This window comes from Centruroides sculpturatus, unplaced genomic scaffold (assembly GCF_000671375.1).
Source record: "Centruroides sculpturatus isolate CEXI.00-Female unplaced genomic scaffold, Cexi_2.0 scaffold546, whole genome shotgun sequence".
Classification (NCBI taxonomy): Eukaryota; Metazoa; Arthropoda; class Arachnida; order Scorpiones; family Buthidae; genus Centruroides; species Centruroides sculpturatus.
Genome location: NW_019384706.1, coordinates 408064 through 435375, shown reverse-complemented (window position 1 = coordinate 435375; position 27312 = coordinate 408064). Strand labels below are relative to the sequence as shown.

At 31.9% G+C, this 27312-nt stretch overlaps 1 protein-coding gene across 3 annotated transcripts in view; it reads left to right on the top strand.

The window, feature by feature from the left end:
• LOC111627691 (TBC1 domain family member 9-like) overlaps positions 1-27312 on the top strand; it is a 53175-nt gene that overhangs the window by 10154 nt on the left and 15709 nt on the right. For 2 of the 3 annotated variants that reach the window (XM_023371307.1, XM_023371305.1), the window contains exons 2-18: positions 2264-2375; positions 12888-12939; positions 13974-14051; positions 14117-14296; positions 14669-14802; positions 14876-14941; positions 15495-15571; positions 15651-15776; positions 17275-17407; positions 17497-17616; positions 17698-17786; positions 17884-17895; positions 17997-18067; positions 19292-19412; positions 26649-26757; positions 26828-27017; positions 27095-27241. In XM_023371307.1, the coding sequence (XP_023227075.1) occupies positions 2264-2375; positions 12888-12939; positions 13974-14051; positions 14117-14296; positions 14669-14802; positions 14876-14941; positions 15495-15571; positions 15651-15776; positions 17275-17407; positions 17497-17616; positions 17698-17786; positions 17884-17895; positions 17997-18067; positions 19292-19412; positions 26649-26757; positions 26828-27017; positions 27095-27241 (1817 nt within the window). The remainder of the gene's footprint in view (positions 1-2263; positions 2376-12887; positions 12940-13973; positions 14052-14116; positions 14297-14668; positions 14803-14875; positions 14942-15494; positions 15572-15650; positions 15777-17274; positions 17408-17496; positions 17617-17697; positions 17787-17883; positions 17896-17996; positions 18068-19291; positions 19413-26648; positions 26758-26827; positions 27018-27094; positions 27242-27312) is intronic. The other variant, XM_023371306.1, reaches the window with a different exon arrangement.

Genomic DNA, 27312 nt, shown 5'->3' with positions numbered 1-27312 from the left:
CGGGTTCCTCGGATTGGCAGGTCAACACTTCAATTATTTTGACTGTCCAAGTATAGCATGGCAAAAAAATGCTTATTGAATGAAAGTTATGGGTTTTAAATCACTCCAGGCAGATGTTTTTATAGATAGACATTTTAATTATAATGATTTTACCATGTAATTGGCAGTGATATTCCTATCTTTAGTATAGGCATGTCATTATCCAAATTGACATAGACAAATTATAAACTGGAAATTTTGGAAATTGTTCTTGTTTTTAATGCATAAATAGCCATTTATATTAGCAAAGCATTTGTTATTTCCAGATTTATTTAGTTATTCCAAGTAGCATTGCTTATCAAGCTCTATAAGTAGGTAGTTCTCATTAGGTTTACTAGAAGGATGCTATTCTACTAAAGAATTACTGTGCTTTTTTGAGTGATATTGTGCTGTTTAGGAGAAACCAATCTAAAGTGTTCATAGTAATTATATATCCACATAACTGACAAACACAGATAGCTACAGTTATGAATGTGACAAATGAAATATAGTAAAGTAACTACGTGCTATGATACAAGACTGCTCATGGTAAAATTTGGACGTCGATTTTTATATTTCAAAGACGACACACAGAATGGGGAAAAAGCCGATTAGAAAATCTTAGAACACGTCCAATTTAGTATGAAAGGACAGCCTGCATACATGAACGGTGTGGTTAGGAAATGTAAAGTGGTAATGTGCGTGTCAAGCAAAGATAGTAAAATGTTTATTTCTCATTTACATCTTTGTGTTGCATTCGTTATCGTGTGTCGTACGTTGTGTGTCACTCCCACATATTGGAATGTAAGGACTTTCTGTGCACTCCGTACAATTTTCTCTCATATTAAAAATTTACTTAAAGAATCAAAATGACATATCGGCGATACTGTTACACATTTATTACACGTGATATCATTTAGACGATGAGTGGATGTTGAGTTTAATCGATTTCATTGTTTTGCTAACATTTATCTATAGTATTAAAATGATAATTTTAAATATTGAAAACAAATAGAACAAATTTATCTCTGCTATCACTGCTCGGTCTCTGCCGTACGAAGGTTACATTTTATTTATAATCTGTCGTAATAGCAGCACATGTTTTATTTTTAGCTTCGGATTATCAGTTAATAAGTTGTGATTTAACTAATAATAATCATATAAGTATCACTGCACTTTATTAAATATATTTTTAGTTAACTAAACATTCTTAAGCATTTTTAGTTATTTTTCTTTCATTTAAAGATTAGAATAATGTCAGATGGGAACATCATTACTTTTTAACAGTTCAAAGATTGTGTATTCTGAAACCGTGTCTTCTTTTTTGTGTTTTTATCATCACGACTAGGTGCTAACTGTAAATAAGTGATTTTAAACGGAATGTATACGTGTTAACACCACCTATAATAAATCCCATAAGCCATGCCGACAGATGAATGGCTTATGCCCGAAACGCGTATCGGCCTATAGAAGATTCCAAGTAAAGATGATATAGAAATGCTCAGTGTCTATCTATGCACCTAGTTGTGATGATAAAAAAACAGTTCAAAAATTATTATAAAATTATGAATTTCGGATAAAAATTGTCAATGTAGGTTGCATGATTAACGTCACTCTTCAGCATCATTGTAAATATAAAAACAGCAAAATGTGTATAGACGTTCTTGTAAAATTGCCAATTAATGTTTTAAAAAGTAAGTGTCATCTTTAGATCAACCATTCAAATGGATTTACTTTGGATTTGAGGTATGTCTTTTATTGTATCTGTGATGAGCCTGTCAAATTCCTGATGGTGTGGCCAAATAATGAGGGATGCAATCAAACACTTTCAGTTCAAACTGCTAAAATTTGAGGATTTTATTTGGAGTTTTTGGCTTGCAATATCAACATCATATCATTCAAACAGATTAGTTTTGAATGGATCTGAAGTAGGCTTGTCAAATGTTTGGATCTGAAGATAAGATTTATTCATGAAAACATTAATAAAATATTTTACAATGATTTCTATAAATAAGGAGTTTGATTTTACTGTTTATTGTTATTTGCAATCAAAGTAGCTTCTAAAAATAACTATTTATACTAAAAATATATACTCAATACATCAGTAACTGATGTGTTGTTTGTATTGACCAAAACTCTTTTCAAACTTCTTTGCAAATTGTATTTATTTTTACAAATTACATTTATAATTTATTGTTTTTTTTAAATATATAAACTATTTGACAAGCAAAGAATCTGTTTACAGGGTTACAGAAAGAGCAAATCCGTTCTTCGTTCTCCAGCGACGTAAAGGACATGGCACGAAAGGGTTGTCTTCCTTACTGGTCGGAACTCTAGATACCGTATTTGATACAAAGGTATGCATAATAAAGTATTTCAGTAACAAAACTACGATGATCAGTCGACCGATTGCACATTTTAATCGTCGAGGTCGAAAGATGCAAACGGTGGTAATGGTCATCGACATTCGACGTTTTGTGTGCATCAGCTTTAATGCTACTAAATGGAAACAAAAGATTGTTGTACAATATTAATATGAATTTACCCTAATTTAAATCCATGCCTTTGTTTTACTTATCTATGGGAAACCATAATATTAATGTGTAATATCCTCTATTATAAACATGACATTCAGTATTTCAAGTTAAAGAAGAATGTAAAAAATATTTATTTATAAATAATTTAACTGTTATTAAAACTGATAAAGCTAAGAAATTAGTGATAGTTACTAAAAATTGGTTAATAGATAAGTTAAAAGAACAAATTAATCAAGAAAATTTTTTTTAATTAGAAGGTATCCCTGATATTAAAATTTTAAAAGATCTATTTAAAATAAACAACAAATTTTATAATAAATAACAACAACAATAGAACCCCTAAATTATGGATTAGAGAAAGAACCCAAAAACAAACAAAGCAAAGAAAAAAATTAAATATAATACATAATTATAAATACAATGTGAATAATGCATATGAAGTAATTAGTCAACTGTACTGATTAAAAAGGAACCCACTGATAAAATAATGAGTTTAGATGTGATAAGTGTGTATTCAAACATCCATCAGATTCTAATAGAAAATAATTTAAAATGCTTAGAATCAGAGGACTGGTTTATTGAATTAATAAAATACACACATAAGAGTACTTATTTTGAATCAAATACAGTGGAACCTCGCTTAATGAACAGAATTCGTTCCAGAATTGTACTCATAATGTGAAACACTCATTAAGTGAAACAATTTTTTCCATAGAAATTAATGTAAAATACGATAATGCATTCCACGCCAAAAAAATACTCAAATATTTTATGTATAACGTTTATTCAAAAAAAAAAACTGTACAATGTGCATTGTTAAGGAGCATGAATCATCACCACCTTTTCTTCTAGTGCGGAATGAACCAACTTGGAATGAAAATTCGATTTGCAGAAAACAAAAAAAAATCACAGATAATATGTTTGATAAACACTCCAAATGATATGCCAAATTCTTGGGCTATGTAAAGGCTATAATTAAATAATAGAAATTAATTAATATGACTAGAGGTAGGCAATTATGCTTCTATCTTGTATTAAATTTAACAATTATAAATAGTTAATTTTTAATTCAGACATTTCTAAAATTTAATTTGGAATTGGTCATTAAATTTAATACGAGATGGCAACATAACTGCCTATCTCTAGTCAAATTAATTAATTTCTAATATTTAATTATAGCCTTTACATTGCCCAAGAATTTGGCTTATCATTTGGCATGTTTATTATATAATGGGCAGTGGTTGGTGATGTTTAAAGGTAATATGTATGAACACAAGTTTGGAAAAATATGTGATCACAAGTGACACTAAGATGCTAGCAAAACAAATGCTAAACACAGACTGAAGAAACATGCACAATTTAGGACTTCCTTCTCCTCATCACTCATTATGTGAAACATCGCTCGTTAAGCAAGGCAATTTTTTACAATTTGTTTTGCTTGTTATGCGAAACACTCATTATGCAAGGTGCTTGTTAAGTGAGGTTCCACTGTAATGAAAATTACAAGCAGCAGGATGGAATTAGCATGGGTTCAAAAAAGGTTGAAAACTTGTAGAAATTATAATGAATGAAATACACATAAAATAAAATAATAATGATGATAACATATAAATTCTCCATAATGATAGACATTTATAAAAGAAAGTTTAAGGAACATACTGCAATTAAAAATTTTTCAGAAAAAGATAATCTATTAAACACTTCGGAAGATATACAGACATGTAACAAATGGTACGACATCATTAAAGATGTATTTAACCCATACTAATCCCGCATTGAAATTTTATGATAGTTTGTTATGCATTGTAATTCTGTACTCCTCTGTTTTCATTACATTCTTCACCTACGAAGATATGTTTTGATTGTTCTGGATTGCATAATAATAATAATAATAATAATAATAATTCTGTAATTATAGAAGAATTGGAGTTGCGAGTTTGATTTTTAATTAAAATTTCTTGTAATATTTATGTAATTTTAATTTAATTTAGTTATGCATATTTTTATCTATAGGTGACCTGCAAAATTGCAATCGTTTATAATTTTATCATTCAATATTGCCTACATTTGTATTATTTCAGAGTGAAAATACACTGTAAGTGCATTTGGAGTGATTGTCCTCTCTAAGTTTTATTTTTTAAAAATGAAAGTATTTTTTAATTAAACATTTGTAATAGCTAATGTTATGTTTTATTCGGTAACACTGAAGAAGGATCATTAATTAAACTTTGATCCAAAATACGCATGTTGTGTTCTTTTCCTGAAAAGAAAAAATAAAGATATTCTATCAGTTGTGACTGGATTTTTGAATAATCAGAGAGACCTCACAAGCCTGTTGAATTTAGCTTATAGAGGATATTACACACTTTGTTTTACTGTTTATTTTTCAAGTTTGAATCAATTTTTTGAATCAATGAAAACATTGGGATATATTTGAAAGTATTTGATGGCACATCAATAAATTATAGCACCCAGTTTGGAAAGTTTTGTTCCGGATGCCACAGTAGTCCTGTTTATATTTTTTCATATACATTATTTAATTAATTTGCCAAAAAATAAACAACCTTAGACATAATTCTAACCTGTGAAACTGCCAAACAGAAAGAGAGAATCTATGAAGAAAATTCTGTTATTGTAAAGTTTGCAAAAATATAAATAAATAACCACTCTTCGGCTCTAATAATTTCAAGTTTTACAACCACCTTTGCTGCTAGAAATGTAGATGATGACGACTTGTATAACGTAAATTTTCTAGAGTTAAAGAGCAAATTACACATATTTCTTTCATTCAGAAAAGCAAATTATTGGCGACATTTAAAAACTACTGTTATTTATTTGATATGAATTTATCATAACATTTGTGTACATGGTGGTCGAAAAGTCAGTTAACAAGGATCTAGTCTGTAGGTTAGTAACAAACTGAAACATGGTTAGTGGTGTTCTGTGCTCTTGTTCTTGTTTGTGTTTTTGTGGAAAATATTTTGTGTAGGTAATAATATTGGGCATTGTTGAATTTTTCTCAATGAGAGGAAGGCATCGGTGCCAAAAGTTTGGAGGTTGACCAAGCCATTCAGGAGTTACAATGGATTAAAGATTCAGTAAGAAAAAAGACTCTAACTGTTCTAAAAATAGAATAATGGTTTTTCTAACAGTTGCATCTATGGAGTTGCATTAGTATTTAATGGTTAATTCATATTTCGTGGACTATTTAGTATCTTCTGATTTTATTACATTTAACGTTAGCCAGGTTCGCTAATATTGTTAGAATTGTTAACATTTATATTGCATTGTGCCCATGGAGAGTGGGGAAGAATTTGTGGGAGATTTGAGAAAGGCAGCATATGTGGTCCTAAAAGGATACATAAAAAATAATAATGGAACCAAGATTGGAATTAGAAAATATACTGAATTCATAACAAGTTGCATTCAAAGGGTGATCAATATATGTGAAGATGGCATAAAAATAAACAAATTTAAAGAAATTCCAATAAATTAGACATAATTATAGAAAATCAAACTCAGGTTCTTGAAAAAATAACAAATAAAATAAAAAATGACTCAAAGGCTACTGAACAAACCCTACTTTATAGTCAAGTAAAAATAAAATGGGAACTCAACCAACAAACAAGAAATCTTTACCAGGTTTTTCTGACAATGTATTGTTAATATATGATAAAAATGAAAATAGCTTCTGCAAAAATACGAAAAACTAATTGGGGAAAGTGTGAAACCAGCAGAACTAAAGATAGGTGTCCAAAGGATTAGAAATATCCGTAAGGGTGGTATATTGCAATCGAGTTACACAAGGAGGAAGATTTAAGAACCTTAAAAAGAGTGATTAATGAAACAATCCCATAATTTTTGACAGTTCTACCAAAAAAGAAACCACTGCTAATATTATTAAAATCTGTCCCAAATCAGCAGAATAAAGACAATATTATAAATGACATCCACAAACAGAATGATTGCATTAATCAATTATAAGATCTTGAAACCACAGAGAAGGCAACGGGAAAACACTCTGGATGTAACTTTCCCTAGAAACACCTCGGCGCATTACTGACTTCTTACTAACCTATGCCAGGTGTCGCTGACATCAGGAATCTGATATGGCATACGAAGAAGAAGATCTTCAAGACCTAAAAAGCAAACTAATCTTAAAATTCCCAGTTGGAACAAGGGGTAGAGAATTCACCAATTGTGTTTTGCAGGCATCCCGACGTATGAAATCTCTTAATAAAAGAGGAAAAAATTAATATACAATGTTTGAGGTGCAGAGTCACTGATTTCTTCTGGTGACTCAATGCTTCAGATGCCTTAGCTTTGGACACATGGCTAAAGATTGTAAAGAGGACCATGAAACATGCACTCGCTGCACTGGGACACATGTTTATGAAGAATGTAATAATAAAGAAGAAACTCTTATTTGTAAAAATTTTGTGACAGAAAGACTTACAAATACTAGTCACAGTGCAATAGACCACATATGCTGCATTTATCAGAAAATTAAAAATAGGTTGAAAAAACAGACTGTGAAAAAAAAATTAAAGACAAAATTAGTATCCTGCAAATAAATCTCAGCAGAGGAAGATGCCACCTCGCTGCTCTTGACAAAACTTCAAACCTATGATGTAGTTCTTGTACAAGAACCATATTGTATTAACAATAAATCTGCTTGTTTATCCACTAAAAGTATAATACTTCAGGAACTAATGAATACCTGCAGAGCATTATTATTCTGAAAAGTATGAACATACATATTTTATTCCACAAAAATCATAGCAACCAATACATTACCTGTTGTGAAATTTATGGACAGAACACTAAACTACTCATAATTAACATATATTGTTCCGAAGGAATTGATCTTCAAGCTATATTAGAAGAAATCAATAAGATAATTAGTGTTGTCCCCAACAAAATCATTATTCATGCCGCTGTTATTTACTCACACTCCCCAACTTGGGGAGGTGACAAACTCAACAAAAGAGGGGAAACTTTTGAGCAGTTCTGCATTTCTAAAAACATCTTCATCTTGAACAACTGCTACTCATCTCCAACTTTTGAATCAAGCAGAGGAAAAGGTTGGATAGACATCTCAGCCAGCTCCTCTAACATTTACAAATACATACACAACTGGAAGGTTGAAGATGACAGTACACTAAGTGACTATAAGTACATATCTTTGAAATTAACATCCCTAATTTCAACATTCTAGAGGAACCAAGATATTGCACTGCCCATGCAGACTGGGAAAGATGGAGAACATACATTATGAATAAAATTGACAACTCCTTCACACTCAAGGGAAGAGGCTAAGAGAAGGATTGAGCAAAATCTCAAAATTATTAAGGATGCATATGAGGTTGCTATACCAAAATACAGAGCCAAGAATAAAGCGGTCTCCTGGTGGAATGATACTCTGTCTGAACTGAGGCTTAGAAATAACACCCTCAGAAAAAAGTATTAAAAAACTAGAGGACACACAAAGATCAATCTACAAACAACAATATTTATAGCTACAAAAAGAATACAAAAACGATATAAAAGATTCTAAATTGAAATCTTGGAGAGAATACTGCACTAGAACTAGCAAAGATCCTTGGGGGTTTCTTACCAAGTGGAGCTGTAACAGATTAAGAAGAATGGAAGCCGTGACCACCGTGGAAACTACAGAAAGACATACAAATGATCTGAAAACTACCATCAAAGCTATATTTCAAAAAATATGTGTAGACAACAATGAAAATGAAGATCTTGACATTCATAGTGAAATTGGAGACAAGATAAACATAGATATTAACATCCCTAACACACTCCCATTCATACGGGAAGAAGTTGGCAAAGTAATCACTAACCTGAATAACAGAAAGATCTTCGTGCTCGACAGAATTACCCAGAGATCATCAAACAAATTTGGAATATAAACCTGACACTTCTTTACCTCTTCAATATTGCCTACATTTCAGCATCTTCCCAGGGAATGGAAGAGATCTAAGTTGGTACTTGTTCCTAAAGTAAATAAACCTAGAGATTACAGACCAATTTCTCAGTTACTTGCACTAGGAAAGTAATGGAAACACTGCTTACAAACAGACTCTCTTGGCACCTTGAGTCAAATAACCTACTGAATGACAATCAGTATGGTTTTAGAAAACCAAGGTCAACCGTTCATTCTATCACTATGGCAGTCAACAACATTAAAGGACTACTTCACAGAAATAAATGTTTTGGGATTTGGAACTTAGTATAGACATTCAGAAGGCATTCGACAGTGCATGGTGGCCACTGATTCTTTATAGACTCAGACAACTACAATGTCCCACAAACATCTATCTACTGATGAAAGAATACCTTTATGAGAGAACTATTGCCATCAAAACAGGGAATATTACTTTTATGAATGAGTATAATAGGGGCTGTCCACAGGGCTTGGCTTGTGGGCTGCTTCTATGATGCGTCCTTTTCAATGATTTTTTGACCCAGGACTTCAGGTAAGACAAAATTATTGCATATGAAGATGATGCACTCAGGTGACTCTAGAGCAGAACTCGAAAGGAAAGGAAAGGAAAGCAGGCTGTGTCAAAAATAAGCGAAAGGGGAGAGAAAAACAAGCTGATCTTCAATCCAGGAAAAATGACAGGAATTGTCTGGAACATGCCAGGTGCTCAAAACTTTTACAAGAGAGTACCAAAAATTCAGATGGATAAAAATAGAGAAAAACATTAAATATTTAGGGATTACACTTGACTTTAAGCTTCTTTGGACTACACATATTGAGAACATTTGTAAGGAAACAGGATTAATCTTTCAACCTTTCTCTAAAGTCACTAAAAGCAACCGGGGGCTTGACTCTAATGCTATGGACTCAATTTACTTAATTTATTGTGGCCACTGGACAGGCATAGGTAATTATTGGAATTTTATTCCAATAATTACCTATGCTTGTCCAATGGGAAGAAGCCACTCACAAAATACAAAATAAAAGGAAACTAATATCAACCCAAAGGAAAGCACTACTGATTCTCACCAAAGGTTACAGTACAACTCCTACTAACAGCCTCCAGATAATTGCTAGAAAAGCCCCCATGGATCTGTAAATCAAATACTATGCATTAAAATGGAAACTGAAACACGATAATGACATCACTATTGGGGATGAGAGACTTAAAAAAGACGATTTTGAATGGAAGATCCCTTGCACACTTATCCTGAACTGAAGTAAAAGAAAATATTTTTACTCTGAACTAGTGATTGCATTACTGGTAACCAGAATACTGGTAAATTAGGAAAATTTTATCTCAGTAAATTCATCGGTAATAAATTTTTTACCGGTATTTCAGTTAAAAAAAACCTCTTAACCCAATATTTATTTTCCTAAAATTCCCACAGGAAATACCCGTGGGAAGCAGATTTCCCTTTTGTCTAATCTGATACCATAGCGAGACAACAGTGCAGATGGTGATTGGTCATTCCATTTGTAATTTGGTTACTAAAAAGAATTTTTTAGTCTGTTTATTACTTGATTTTCTGTACTCCAAAAATGGGTTTTGTTTTTGGAGTCTAATACAGGAAAATAACCCAGAAAAATTCAACAAATATGTCACATGAAATATCCAGTAATGTTAACAAAAATATAATTTTGAATGGGATTGTAGAAATAATCAAGCACTTATCAGAAAATGAATCATGACCTGCGGATGTCATTGAAATTAGTTTAGACTCAAATTCTGGTGAGATGTGTTCATTGTTTACCACACCATGTTGACATGAGAACAAAGTGCACAATAGAAAAGTCAAATTTAACAATGAAAGAAAAATTGGACTTATTCATTAAACATAAAACAAGCTTAGTCACTGATAACAGTAATTTAAGTAAATTTAAAAGTGTGAAGGATAAAGTTAAGAAAGAAATTAATTATTTCTTAGAGCAAAAAGTACAAGAAATGTATCGTAAGAAGGTTTGCAATGCTCCAATGACAGTACGTCCAACTAGTATTGATTCCAAGAGAGCTTTTTCTAATGCAGTTCCATTGGTACATAAATTAGATCTAGATTAGATGACAAGAGCCTAAATGTTATAAATCCACACTACTCAACACTGGAATGCAGTTAATTATGTACCTGAAAGCTTGTTACCAGTGTGAAATTAACATCAAAGAACAAAAAACAGACTTCCACAAATGCTTTTTGAACCCTTCTTCAGGCGGCGCGAAAGAAGAACTGTTAAGGGTTCGAAAACATTTGTGGAAGTCTGTTTTTTCGTTCTTTGATGTTAATTTCACACCTGTAACAGGCTTTGAGGTATGTAATTAACTAAATGTATTATGTTTTTTAAGAGCCTACTTTCAAAATAAAGAAAGACATAATTAATAATCAGCATTATTTCAATGTCTGTTATGTCATAATAATTGCTATTACAAGAATGTTGTTTGTGTAAACTGATAGAAAACTTGAAAATAAATGGTTATTCAATAATTTGTCAGTAATTCAGATTCGTTTTAAATCGTTTGTTAACATGAATTTACTGGTAAATTACCAATAAACATAAACCGATAATTTGAATATTGTTACTGAATTAGCAGTAATGTAATACCCAATAAATTTGCAATCACTACTCTGAACCATTGACAGACAATCGTATAGACATATACACAGACGGATCTAAAATTGACAATAATGTTGGTGGCATTCATGTAACATATCATAAATATATGGAAATTGAGAGTAAACTTCTCAATTAGATGATACATGCAGTGTTACACAAGCAGAACTGCTGGCGATTGCCACTGCAATTGAGACTGTATTGCTAAATACCCTCATCATAACGTTAACATATATTCTGACAGTCATTCAGCTGTTTACATAATTCAGAACAATGATACTCACCCAATTACAAATAATAATAATACTATGCTACAAAATTCAAATTGTGCCTTTCCCTTAATTGACTGAGAGGACACCAGGGAAATATTGGCAATGAAAGAGCTGACGAATTAGCAAAGAAGGCAGCCACCAACCAAGAAAATACCATAATATGCAGCAAATTACCACATGTAACAGGATTCAACTCTATAAAAAAAAAAACTATATTTTAAAAGAATGGCAAATGTTTTGGGACAACTTTCATAATGAAACAACTTACTCATACTTACCAGACATTAAAAATTTCTACAAGATGAATTGGTTCAAAATCGATAACAATACAACTCAATTTATAACAAACCGTGACTGCTTTCAAAGCTCCTTACACAGGTTCAAAATTACTGATAAGTGCTCTATTTGTGACAAAACCGATGGAAGCGACCACTACCTGTTCAACTGCCCTATAGTCGAAAAAGAAAGGAAGGACTTACAGCAGATTTTAGGCTACAAACATATAGGCCATGTAATAAAAGCCTTCCCCTGCAAGACAAAGAAATCTATGCATCCTTCAAAACTCTTATAGACTTACATTTCAAATGGACTATAGTGCAAAAATTATACTGAACAGTGTCAGTTTTCTGGGAAGTTACCTAACCCTTTCATTGTGTTAAGTCCCATGCATTGCAAGTAGTGACAGAGTTCTTTCACTCTTGCCCATACCATTCATATTTATGTTATGGTGTTAAATTGTACAAACAGATGTTATACAGTATTTAGCATCTTTTTTGTACAATGATGACTGTATGTAGTTCACCACCCAGCTGTATGTACTGGGTATGTATACTTTGTCACTTGTATCTAATTAATAAAAAAAAGTTAACAAGGATTTATATTACAATAATTTTAAATAGAGTCAAAACTGAATTTGGTACTGCTGCTCATCATTATTTATCCTTCAATTTAGATTTAATTTCCTGTTAACTGACTTTTGGGATACTCTGTATATTTGAGTATTTTTCTATCTTTTTGCTACTAATTCTAATTCTTGGTTAGATAAAAGGTAGATATTGTATTACTTACTGATTGTAAAAGCTTAGTAGCATCACATTTAATTATAAACAGTTGGCAAAATTTACTAATTGATTGAATTATCTTATTATCATCAAAATCTAAAATTTTGATGATAATAAGATCCAGAAGTATTTTAACAGTCAGTTTGTATTAGCAAGACGTAAATTGTTGTGTATTTTGAATCAGATGAGCTAAGAAAATGATTTGTCATTATCAGGAGCAGTATCTACTTCAAACAGCTTATGTATATAATAAGATGTCAACAAGTTTGACTTATGATATTTGTTTTTCCAATATTCTAAAATTTAATCATATAAAATTATTGTTAAATATTTCAAAATATGACTTATATAACAAGAATTTCAAATGATTAATTTTTTACATATATTATTATAGCCCCCACCGTACAGAATCCTCCATCAGACGATATTATCTGAAGTTAGTTATGGTAAGTTATCGTCGTCAATAATTCGAAATGCTTCTGATGTTTTGCAACTTTAATCTTTGTTTTAAATTTTAAAATTTTTATATTGTTATTTAATTAATTTCTCAAAATACAGATTATTTATAACAGTAGATTACTATTAGCATAACTAGCATAAAGTTCCATGGTGGTGAAACTTTACTTGAGCCACTTCTAGACCCTTACCGTGGCTCCTGTACAGTCTACTTGTACAATTTACTTTTATGAAATTAAACATTTTATATAAAACACTGGTCTAATAAAGATTGTGGCTCTCTCATATTTCCTATAAGCAACGTATGGCTTTTGTTGTTCTTTTCCAGTGAATGGAGAGATAACTTAAGCCATTAATCTCCAACTAGTAATAGTTTATAAAAACTGGAAAGGTCAAAAAGTAGATATGAACTGTTTAGCATTAGTGAGGATCTATGATATGGTGTTTCTCATTTGCCTGGTCTTACCAGTAACTTGTCAAGGGAGCTGATTTTCCCTAGAGTAGCTACAGGTTTAAGCAAGTCAAGAAGATGCTTAAACTGGTAGCTGTTAAAACGGTAACTGGTTGTAAGCTGAGAAGGTTAAATTGTAGAATCATTTCTTTTTTCTCTTCATTTGGCATTTACATCTTTATCTTCTAGACTTGGGTTGTATCCAGCTGTTTGCATCACTACTGTAGAATATAACTAATACCTGTAATCAACTCTTATGCGATCTTGGGGCAGTTTGCTTGGCCTGTAGCAAAAAATAAAACAACCATACCATTAGCAAAGCTAGTTTACAGTATTAACCTTTATTTAGTAGGATTATCAACTTAGCTACTCACAAATTAATGAAGTTAGGAAAGAGAAAAGCTAGATACCAGATAAAGATGGGTGCATTTAGCATGTTAATCTTTCTAGTGTGTATACTTTGATCTTTCTGAATTGGATCACCTTACTAGTAGCTAAGTTAACAATAGTTTAATTAATTTATTGATTCAAAGATTATCAAATTCATTACAATGTAAATTTTTAAAATTTCAGTAGTGGCTTGTGCTCTGACCAGAAATGAAATTATGAAAGATTGGTTATGGTTAGAAACTAATCTGCTCGGAACTCTCGGTAAGTTTTGTGTAAACAATTAAATTGTCGTGGTTGTTGTAAATTGACATTAAGTGCCATTTTAGGAAACTTTGATACTGAAGAGGAGGCCATGGAGTTTGTAAAATGCAAGATAGAGAGTCTGTTGGCTCAGACGGGAGTGGACACAACCGTGTGCACGGAAGAAGAAAACCTGCAATTCAAAGCTAGCATTTCAAGGTTTTCAAAATTATTTAACATGCCAAAAGAAGAGAAACTTGTAAATTGTAAGGTTAATCGATAGGATTTTGAGGTGGCTCCACACATTCAGTATTTTTTTATTGCCAAATAATTGCCTTTCACTGAAGTATTTGTCACGTGGTGAACACACACATACATATGCGATTATTTGCAGATCATTGGTTCATTGTGGGAATTACGAATGTTTGTTCGAGATTAGTTTTTTGATTTGGCGCAATATACTGATAAGGAGGAGGAAATGGCAAATGCCAAATATTTGCCAAGCAAAATCATGAGTAAATCATCTCAGCCATTTGGTGTTGGCCAAAAATTTGCTTGGCAATCAGCAAATACTAAATGTGAAGAGTCACCTCTAGGATGAAGATTATTTTGTTGCTAACAGTCTTCTTGTCTTCTAGATTATTCTTGTAGTTACTGGAAAGGCCGGGTGCCTAGACAAGGTTGGATGTATCTGAGCGTCAATCATTTGTCCTTTTATTCGTATTTATTCGGCAAAGAGACAAAACTGGTCATTCGATGGGCAGATATACTGGCAAGTTTTACTAATTTATTTATTTCTGTGAAATGTTGTGCATATTAGGCTCATTAAACGAAATTATTTTCAGCATCTACAAAGAAGTAATTCTGTTCTTTTCCCAGAGAGCATCAGAGTGTCAACTAGAATGAAAGACGTAAGTTTTATTTAATAAAAAAGAACTGTTGAAGTATTAATGTGTGATACAAAATACAGGGTGGTTTGAAAGTTAGTTAACAATTATAAAGACTAAATTTCTGTTATATTCAAATGCTTAAATTTATATTTTGTATCATCCTTTCATCAGTTTAGTAGTGTCTAAGCCTTTGGTACTCACTTTTATCAATATTCACTGTTTTATCAATATTCAGGATAAAACAGGATGGAGGTGCATAAAGTGGATTATATTCTAAGACCTTCAAAATGTATTGCAGAGGTGGTTTTTTTTCTGTTGGAGAACAGCATCAGTTTAGTAATGGAAAGACGTTCTAAAATTGGTTTATGATTCATATTCACAAGCATACCTATAACACATATTACATGGTTAATTGACTTCTGAGCCACTCTTTTTGTAAAATTATTCTTATTTTTTCATGTATAAATTAATGGTAATTTAAACAAAACAAATACTAGACAAGAAAGAAATTACAATGAGAATTTTTAAAATTATTGCTTTATTTTCAATTGTAATAAGTTTTTGTTCATTTCAGTACTACTTTTCCATGTTTCTTAAAACTAGCGAAACATTTGCTCTGATGGAACAGCTAGCAAACATAGCAATGAAGCAGTAAGTAAACAAGTTTTGTTACATTATTGAATAATTAGATTTTTTTTTATAAATAAATAAATCCTTTGATTCTCTCAAGGTTGATCTGTGAAGAAATCTTTTCAACGGATACTGAACTTGTACATAAGTTAAGTAAAAACGTGCCAAAGAAACCGTCCTTTTTGAAAAGAGATTTGGATGCCAGAGCTCATAGCGAAGCGTACAGGTAGTGCTTTTATAGAGTAGAGTATCAGGTTGAGTTTTAATTTGTGTAAGTTGGTTAGTACTTTATAAGTCTATGTCAAAGATATACAATACAATCCTTTATATGAAGTTTTTGGAATATCTCAAACGGTGCAGATTTGATCTGCACCATTTGAGATATTTAGTGTGGAAATACAAGTATTTGAGAGTATTAATGTGTGAAAAGTCCACTAAGTAGTGTATTGGCAGTTGTTTGTCCTTGCTTGGTTTTTTTTTTATTCAAAGATATGGAATTAATAGAGTTATGTACAAAACTATTATTAAAATAAGTGTACATTAAACTGTTTGATCCTATGGCAGAAATTGTTATTAATGAAGAAGTGTTTAGGTTGGGTACTGAGGCATCTTTTATGACAGTTTAATAACTCAATAGAGCTGAAAACATTTCTTAGCTGATAAATATTATTTGGTTTTCAATGCTGTGATGTCCTGCTGCAAAATGAACTCGGAAGAGAGTCAATGGAGACAGAATGTTTTTATTATAAACACAAAATGACAGAAATTTACAGTAAATCACAGAAAAAACATATTTCAAGCAAAACAATTTGTATCTGCAATTCTTCCAAGCAGATGGTGGTCAGAAGAACAAAATGACTGTCTCTCTCTCTCTTAGTAAAAAAATCTCTTGTACAAATTTTGTTTTAAAATCAGATTGTTTTAAATTGCTTCATTCTGTAAGGAAAGCCTTTCTCCAAAGGCTTTTTCCTTTCTCCAAAAACACTAAATTTCTTCATTCTGTAAGGAAAGTCTTTCTCCAAAGGCTTTCCTTACAGAATGAAGAAATTTAGTGTTTTTATTGTAATTAATCTACACATTATACCTAAAACACTTAGCTTAAAATCATGAATCTTCACAAAATTTTTATTACACTAGTCTATATTGGGAACAAGCAGGTGAAGCTCATGGGGTAAGTCAATAAAATAAGTTGGGCTGGGCCAGGGAATAAAATAGAAACAGTGGCACTAGGAATTGATGAATTGTCGCAACATTTTTGATCAATCAGGCAAAGTCCACAGGGCAAACAAAAAGTGGCTTCGTAACCATGGAAGTATAATGTTTTTCTTTGGGACATTCGAGAAACATGTAACATTTGATTGATTGAAAAAAAATAAATGTTTGTATTGTTTTGGAATCTGTAGGTGATTCTATGTTTCTGATTTTTATGGAAAAAATGTGAAAGGAAAGTTTGTTTTTTTATGTGATTTGAATAAAAATTGTTTTTTATTCAAATCTCTTAAAGTGAGGATCAAATTTTCCTAATGTCCTCATATAAAAATAAAGGAAAGAAATAAAATCATAGTTTGGATGATGACAAATATTACAAGACAAGGACGGTCAACAATTTGACACTTATATAATTAGCGTAATAAATAAGAAAAACATCAGTCATTTCTAAGTATTTGTAATTAATTCAGGAAGTCTATTTATCTTTTAACATTTACATGCAATTATATTATCAGGATGACATTTCGTCTGCCATGCATCGAGAAACTCGATGGAAGCACTGAATGCACACTTTGGACACCTTACAATAAGCAGCACGTGTGGGGGAAATTATATATTTCTAGCAATTATATATGCTTTGAGAGTCGGGCAAGTAGATTTGCACGTTTTAATTTAATCATTTACCATTTTTAAGTTTTAAACAATAATAATTGTGTTGCTGTTCTCTATTTTTTCAGGTGAAAGGTCTAGTCTCTGTAGTCATTCCTCTGCGCGAATTATGTTTGGTCGAGAAAATGGATAACAGCACTAACAGTCCTGTCGTACAGGATGCAGTGTTGTTGACGACCAGAAGAAAAGTAATGCTTTTTCAATAATAATAATAATAATAATAATTTTTGTTTGATTTAATTATTAAATTACTATTTGATAAATTCCAGACAAATTTCTTATTTGCGCTGTTGTCGGACAGAGATTTCGTTGTGGAAAAAATATCCGAATTGTTGGCCAGGATACCTGTGACAAAAGAGTAAGCGTTAATCGATAAATTAAACGTTTCCTTCCCCTCGAACAGTTGCAATTTATTTATCAGATAATTTTAAATTGTTTCATTTCTTTCACTTAAGGATTGTTCTTTTGTAAGTTATTTGTAAATTTTTACTTAGATATGTTTTAATAAGAATTTTTTTTCAAGTTTTTATATTTTTTTTATATTATTATTATTATTGTTTTATTGCAGGAGATTTATAATGACTAATGGAAGTGGAGATAATTTGTCTATGAGTTCTACTGACCAAGAGACGTCAGAAAGTAAGATATATTTTCTCATAAGTTTGCTTGGGTTGGAAAATCTTTTGCTCTAAACGAGTCGTAGAAATATCGGTGATGAACAAGGCAATTTGAGTCTCATATGTAGGCAAAAGGTTCATCTTATTAAGCAGTTATTTATAAAAGTTGCTGACATAGGCTGTATTTAAGTACTATATAACTAAATACACAAGATAAGAGTAATTAACTGAGTATATAAGATAATATAGCGGTACCTCAGGATATGAAATTAATCTGTTCCGAAACTGAGATTGTATCATGAAAATGTCGTAAGGTGAATCATTTTTCCCCATACGATTACACGTAAAACCAAATAATTCGTTCCAACACAAAAAACACACTCAAATTAAAGCTAAGTAGTACATTAAAAAATAATAATAACTATAGTAAGGGAAACACTGATATTTATACATTTACAACTACAAAATGCATTTTGTAGTTGTAAATGTATAAATAACCATAATAGAATAATAATTGATTAAAAAAAAAAAAAAATGTAGTTTTATTTGCACTTTACCTTTGAGGATAGACAATGTGGAGGAGCAAACTGGTGGCGGAAGAGAGGGAGAAGGGAAATGATACTAAAACTTAACTTACATAACATAATGTAACAATAACTTAAAAAAGATTTTTAAAAAATTAGTGTTGTTTTTATATATTTATAGTTTTTTAAAATTTTTATTTACTGAGTTTTGTTTTCTTTCCTTCACTTCCACCAGCACTTTCACTGGATACAGGTTGCTTGGTAAAATATCTATCTAAAGAAGTTTGGCTTTGCCTACTTTTTAAAATGTTTCTAAAATGACTTAGACAAATGTCATTACTCCGAGCAACAATACGGCCAGTGTGAACCTTTTCGGGATGTTTCTTTTCAATAAAATCGGTCACTTTCTGATAATACCTCAAGATTTTCTTTATCGAGCGAGATCCTTCCACGATGAAGCAAACATGCGGACTGAGACCGATGAACAGAAGGGAATAAAAAATGGTGTTGCGAACTAATGTAACATCGTATGGTGAGTTTTTGTTCGTATCGTGGAGCAAAAATATGTTTGAATTTCATGTCGTATCCTGAAAATTTTGTATGCTGAGACGTTCGTATCCTGAGGTACCACTGTACCACAATGCTAATAAGATGAACATTATAACTTTTAAGGAAACTTAACAACAAATGTTGCAACTATGTTTAGATTTTCATTTTATTAGGTAATTGGAAACTTCAACCAGCTTTGCTGACTTATTTTTACAAAGATGATGCTTCTGAAATAAATGCCAAAGAAGCTGTTAAACAACATCTCTGGAATATTCATTTTGCCGAATATGGAAGGTTTGTATTGTTTTGATATATACTTACCGACAACATTGGTAAAAAAATATTCATTATCTTTATACTGTTTATTTAAAATTAATATGTTGTTGCATAGGAATTTTCTATTATGCTTATAACTTTCCATTTATTTCCATTGTTATGCTCACTGTTAGATTACATATAGTGTAATACTAAATTCATAAATAATCTGTACATCTACTCCTCATAGTACTTATAAACATTGTAAGTCTATTTATGTAGTTTAAATGTATAAATAAGCATTTCAACAGTCAAATTAAGTTGTTTGCTTAAAGTCAGTAGGAACACAATTTTAATTTATTGTCAAAAATGTAATAAGCTTGAGATTAAAGACAAGAATAATATAGAAGATTCTTTGTAAATTTATTTGATTCAGTATAGTGGAAATCCATAGAAAGACTGAAAGAGGAACTACATTAGAGACTTAGATGTTTACTTTTGTGGATAGAATTGCTAAAGATTTATGAAGCATGATCAATAATCAGATAGAAATCCAAGAATATTGCAAGTTAGGAGGATTGTTATCTTCATTGTAGAAAGACATTGCTGGAAATTTACAGGCAGACAATTTTTACTTTCTGGCTATTAGATATAACAGAGAGAAAGTATGGCGATTGGTCAAAAAATGACCTCCAAGATTTTTACATTTTTGAACTTAGGACATGTTGAAACTTTGAGAAATGCAAAAAAATTTGGGGTTTTTTTCTGTAAATATGGATGTTAGTGTGTGTGTGTGGAGGGGGTAAGAGTTTGTTTACCCTTTTTGAAGCTTAATAACTCCTGTACTTTTTGTTGAAAATTTCTCAAATTTTGCAAGAAGGTTTGTTTATTAGGGAGATTGATGCTATTAAATTTTGGTGGTTAAACATTAAGGGGTGGGGAGATAAACAGAGTCATATCATATCTTGAGTAAGGTTGTACTTAATAATGATTTTACTTGTTATTAGCATTTACAATTTCTTACAAAATCCATCCCTCTCCTCAAAATTAATCTGTTTGCCTTTTTATAATAATAAAAAATATAAAAAGTGTTTTTAAGAAAATATCTTAACAGATGGTACCAATGGGAAAATTAACCAACTTGTGGTTTTTTTTCTGTAACTCTTCAGCTACTAGGACATCTACAGGTACTCCTCACTTTATGACCTACGACTACGTTGTTAAGCGAATTGGTCAATAAATGAGGAGCTTGCAGCCATCTATAGGATTGTTGTAAAATTATAAAAATTATGCAACAAACTTCAAATTTATTCATAAAAAGACGTGCATATGTACTGTACATATTATCATTTGTTTATTTGGTTATCTGGATCTGTAGAGGTTTTTCTCCAGGTAAAGGAGATGACAAAGATGAAATAAAAGTTGTACCTTCAAGGGCGGAGGTCTTGGATGTACAACTTTATGTTAAAACATTCAACTTTATGTTAAAACATTCAGTATTAGGATCCATAGCCTCAAGTTCCAACATAGCCGCATTAATTTTGGAGAACATACCAGCTAACCCATGTTCCATGAATTTCTTTTTCACTTCTTCAGTTATTTCGTCTTCTTCCTCTTCCAAATACTGCATTGCTTCTAACTCTATTAAATCTTCATTTGTTAGCTCTCCATCGGCATAATCCACTAATTCAGCAATGTCTTCCACTTCAACATCTAAATTAAGCGCATTGGCAAAGCCAGCAATTGTTTAAATTACATCAAACTGACTAAAAACATCATAGCAAGACTATACTACACTCAGTGAGCATGTCACCAATCGCCGCTGATCGACACTCAAGCTGAGAAAGGGGATTTCCCGAATTGCAGGTCAAAACTCGATTGGTCATAAGTGCAAGTGGTCATTAAGCAGATAGGGTCGTAAAGTGAGGAGTACCTGTATTTCAAATCAAATTGTTTATCAGAGAGTTAATGAGAGTGATCTTCATTTGATAAAACCAATAGTTTGTCTTGAACCTTTTCTCAGAAACTAATGCATATACCACTGTTACAGGAGCTCAGTCAAGTGGATTCAGCAGTTCTTTTGTAAATAAATCAAGATTCATTATACAGATTGAATTTTGATGCATTTTATCTAGACTGAACAAAGGATCTTTCTGTTACCAAAGAATGAGACCTTTTGATAAATTTTGTTCTGGTTACAGGTTGAATGGTAGTTGTGTACCATTAAATATGTTTAAAATGATAATGTTGAATGATAGTTGTGTACTATTAAATATGTTTAAAAGAAGAATCTTGACTGTTAAACATTCTTATGTAAGGCTTTCCCACATGCTGTTTGGTTTTAATTAATTTTTTTATTTAATAATAACTCACGATGCAGAGTTTAGTCTGTTACAAGAGTGAGGATGTTGGAATATGGATTGTTAAATATTTTTCTGGATTAAAATGTAATGAAGCTATGCCAGATTGTTTTAGGAAAATAGATTGCCACTTGTTGACTTTATCCCAGAACACACTATTAGTAAAGTTTTCCCCTTGTTCAAGGTATAATTTGTTGTCTGCAAAGCTGAAAAATAATTTTTTAATTAGTGTGACTTGTTGTTGTAAGAATTGTTGGCTGTGAGGTAAATATATTCTCACTTAGCCTTTAGCATTGATGGAATCTGACATTTTAGAATGCAGTCCAATGCTTTTTATAATCACAAGGTAGCCGAAAGGAGGACTTATCATTCTGTTAATTGTAATGTTTTTAGTTTGGTGTAGTGACTATATGGAAATGATTAAATTAATTTTATTCAAACTTTCATATGTTTGTTTTGTTACAAACTGTAAGATCGGATGCCACCCTTAATGCCATTGAAGAAATGATTACGAGTCTTGTCCATCGATTGACGTCCATATAACAGAATTGCAGTTTGTATAAAAAAGTAAAAAAACAATTCTATGTAAAGCTGTATATAAATAATCAACTGACCTTTGGATTTTTAGCCATTTTCAATGGTCATAATTAGGTTGACATTTTCTGGTCTTACCCATTAGGTGTCATGATTCTATGGACTAACCTTTTTTGACCTTTATTAAGATCATCTTCATTTGAAAGCAGATAACTTTATGGTTTTTATATCTAGTCTATATTAAAGATCATTATTTTTCAATTTAATTTGATATATAATATGTAACTATTTGTTGAAAATATTTAATCTGCAATAATTTGATGTTTATACTAATTTGCATATTTGTATTTACATTTTAAAAGAACAAAATGTTAAATTATTTAATAATAATAGTAAAAACTTCAAAGAAAAAAAATGGCAGGAAACCTTTTATTCTGAAAAAATTTGATAAAAGTTGCAAAATAGAAATATCAATTTGAAATTTCATGTGAAATTTCAATTTCACATGAAATTTCAAATTTCATGTGAAAAATCAATTTGAAATTTCATGTGAAATTTCAAATTGATTTTTCTATTTTGTGAATAGATGGAGCTAGAAGTATAATACTTACAAAAGGATGATTGCCATAGGAGATGCAAGCAGGCACATTTAGACTAAAGATTACGAAATTACTGGTACATTCTGGGGTCAAAGGTCATTCCCATATCTTAACCAGAAAGTGTTAATACATTCTAAAAAGGAAAACAAAATAGAATATATATTTCAAAAACAAAGAACAGTGCACGTGAGTGGACACTTGCTGCACATGTGGAGGTGGCCACTTGTATGGTAAGAACAAATTAAATAAACTCTAAGAATGAAAATTAATAAAATACATTAAGTATTGGATTCTCTCGAAGAGTTTTCAAATAGTGATTTCCATTCCAAAGAGATGGCATAAGCATCCTGGTAGCTTATGGCAGTAGTATTTATTTACTCCTTAATCACTCAGCAGTGACTGACAGATATATCCGTCAAGGGTAATCGTGTGGCAGTGGTGAAGGGCAGATATATCCGCAAAAGAATTGAGGATATTGCCAAAAACTACCACGAAAAAAATTCACATAAAAAAAAAGAATTATGTAACAATAAAAAAAGACTTTTCTTTACTAGACATAACTGTTTATAAAATCTTTTTTTAAAATGGTAATGAGATAAAACACGTGGAAAAATACTTAAAAATTTTCCCACGTTTATTCTCCATTACATAGGGATAGCATCATACCTGACTAACCCACTGCTGAAAGGTTAAGTGTTTCTTATTGGATTTTTCTGTTTTGCTATTGATTCAATAAACATCCAGTTTTTTGTGTGCTATTTAATACAACATTGAAGTTTCTATCATTGCAAATCTATCAGCCAGAAAGCAATTTTTGTCTTTAAAGTCAATTTTCCACTTGACAATTTTCAACTCAACTCACACCAAATGATATTTATGCCAGAGATATGCAACTCGAACTTCAGATGTGTTTCTCGACTTTGTGTCACTCTAAATCGGTGTTCTGCAACCAGTGCGCTGTCACAAGGTGAAAGGTGTGACATGAACTTTTACATATTCTATTAATTGTCATGTTTTATTTATATATTTTTATCACAGTTGCTGTGTTTCTTATGCTTGTATTTCATTCTCTGCCGCAGCACTGATGAAATAAGATGATTGTTTATTCTTTATTACAAGCCACATGAGCAGGTGATTATTACAAGCAGGTTTGGAGCTGGAGGTGGGCGTTGGGTGCCATCTCTTATCTAAATTAATAATTTAATAAATAATTTAGACCTTCTGGTGGAAGATGGCTGACCTGGGGGGCTTGGACCTGCAGCCTCTGCTTGCCATGTGGTGTGCTGCCAATTGCGCCACCCGGGCCCCGAGTCGGCCTTCATTCGTTTCCGGAAGTATTTGAATTTCGATGTGGCCTTCCATGGTTGCTGGTGGCACTGGCTGAGGATGACCCTTGCATCAACAGCCAATGAACATCTCCTATGTGGCACTCAGCCAGCGAGGTATATATATACATATAATACACATCTCAAGCCCAATGAGTTATTACAAGCCACACATTTTTATGTATTCTAAGAAATTAAATGTAAAATAAATTTGCTTACAGGTGTTGATGTCTGTTTAATAATAATAATAGGTTAGTGGCATTATGTAATTCTATTAATAGTATCATTTCATATGTATTTTAGGATAATAACATTTTGGTGCCGTGTTGAGTCATGGGTGTGCTGCAAGTAGAAAAAGGTTGCAGAACACTACTCTAAATAACACTTGTCTGGAAATGCAAAGTATAAACCATTATAAGTAATTAAATTAAATTTTAATGTCTGTGCACTTCCCACAATAATAGATAAACGTTCTACTTATTTGGAATGAGTTTGTTAATTCTCAATAATGGTAGGTGTAATCCTGACGTATCAAATTGGTTATCTTGATTCGATATAGGAACCTCACAAATATTGGTGGGATTGTAATGAGGCATTAATAGAAAATGACTATGTGCAAACTTGATACTATTTAGCAGGGTTGTGGAGTCGTGTAAAAATCTAGCGACTCCGACTTTTCCTTACCATTCGACTCTGACCAGGGACAGACTTGTTACCAAAAGAGACACAGAAATTCTGATGTCATCACGTGACCTCAGAATAAAAGATTCAATAAATAGAGTTCTAATAAAGATAATAAAGATAGAACATAGAAACTTTTTATTCTGAAGCTAAAAGACTCCTCTAAGTAATGACACAGTCAATATATAAATATGTATTCGATAACTTTTACTTTTCCGGCTTTTATAACAGAGGAAAAGTGTAGTGCTCAGACAAAAAATGACCCCTCCGAAATTTTTACATTTTTGGACTCAGGACACCTTGAAATTTAAGATATCCATAAGATTCAAGATTTTTTTCTATACAGTCGACCTCCCTATAACACGGGTTCATATAATTCGGATTCCTATATGATGGCGAAAAAATTGCGACAGTATTTGTACAAACTCGATAAAAAAAACTCGTATAATTCGGTAAAACGTTATCGCCGACTCGTGTTGTGACAGGATTGGTTGAATCTGGACCAATAGCAGATATTGTACAAATTGTTGAGTTTAAACAAGCAGCAGACCTACTAAAAACCATTTATTATTTAACGGCCATAAAAATTATATTTATATTAATGTTGTCTTTAAAGTTCAGCAAATTTTTCATAAAAAAAATACTTTATCAGGAAGCACGCAAGCTCAATTCAATGACAAGCTTCACGATGAAAACAAGCTTAAGTAATGGCGTAGTCGAACGGTGCACACTCGGTAAGTAATCCTACAATTTTTTGTTTATAGCATAGTTTATATGGATTATTCCCAAAAAGTTAAACGTATTTTGGAAATGTTGAGTTGAATTAGTCTAGAATCGATTAATTTTATGGAAGAAAACTTTTCAAACAGTCGTAGTCTGTAAACTGCATACGTGCCAGGCTGTGATTGGCTCATGTACTCAAGCACTCTTAGAATATCAATTTCATAAAAAATGGAGCATATCTGCTGTGTTATAGGGGAGTTGACTGTATGTATGGATGTTAGACTGTGTGTGTGAGGCATGATTTTGTTCACCCTGTTTGAAGCCTAATAATTTCTGTGGTCAGAGTGGTTAGAATCGGAGTCAGATGGTTTAACGCAGGAGTTAATTATTAAGCATCAAAGTGAACTAAATCATGTCCCCATACACATTCTAACATCTCAGGCAAGAACATCTTAACGTGTTTTACTGTACTATTATAAAATGACAAAAAGCTTACTTTGAGGGTAGAGACAAGTTTTATTTTTTTTTTTAATTTTGAACACTAATAACGAGTAAAATATTCATTAAGAGATATGACACATGACTCCTTTTATGTCTCCACCCTGTTGACCTTGAATTAAGAACCAACGTTTCATAGTATTAATGCCCATTTGTACACAAGCTACAGTGCCACATTTTGTTTCTTAAACTTTACCCATTCTGAGATATTGTTTAATATCTCAGAACAGAACATAAACAAATTAAACAGATTAGACACCAACATACATGCACATGAATTTCCCCTTTTATTGACTTTTTAGAGGGTTCAGGAGGTCTCCAAACATGTAGATTTGAAAAAAAAAACTTTGAAGGGTCAAATTTGACATGATTCCAATACTTTTCTGTTTTATGTACATAAGTTGGGAAGTAAAAAGGAGTTGGAGTTGACAGATAATTTGAAGACTCCGACTCTGGCTAAAACACCAAAACTCTACAACACCGACTCCGACTCCACAGCCCTGCTATTTAGGGAACTTCTAAGTTCTGGTAAGGAAATGACTTTTTTATCTTTAGAGGAATTTGTACATACAGAACAAGTAAGACTAGAGAATTGGTGTTGAAAGGAATTCCAGACAAACTGCGAGGCGAAATATGGCTGCAGTACAGCGGTGCTGTTAACGAAGTACGAGTCAGAAACAGAGTTTTTAATATTATTACTTGTCGTGTAATTAACGGATTGGTTATTTCTGTAGATGGAAACAAATCCAGGGTATTATAGGTGGCTAGTGGATCAGTCGTTGGGAAAATCAACGCTGGCCGCTGAAGAGATTGAAAGGGATGTTCACCGATCTCTTCCCGAGCATCCAGCCTTCCAGTCTTCAGTCGGAATTGATGCTCTGAGGCGCGTTCTGACCGCTTATGCCTGGAGAAATCCTAACATTGGTTAGCTATATATTTTATACATTAAAAATTTTTTGCCATTTATATAAAGTGAATTAAATAAATGACTTAATGTACAGGTTACTGTCAAGCGATGAATATTGTTACGTCCGTTTTATTGCTTTACGCATCCGAAGAGGAATCGTTTTGGTTATTAGTTGCCCTCTGTGAAAGACTGTTACCTGATTACTACAACACAAAAGTTGTTGGTGCACTTATCGATCAAGGTACGTTAGTTATATTTTACATTATGCTTATGATAAAACTCCATTTGTATGTTTTTTGAGGAAACCAAGAA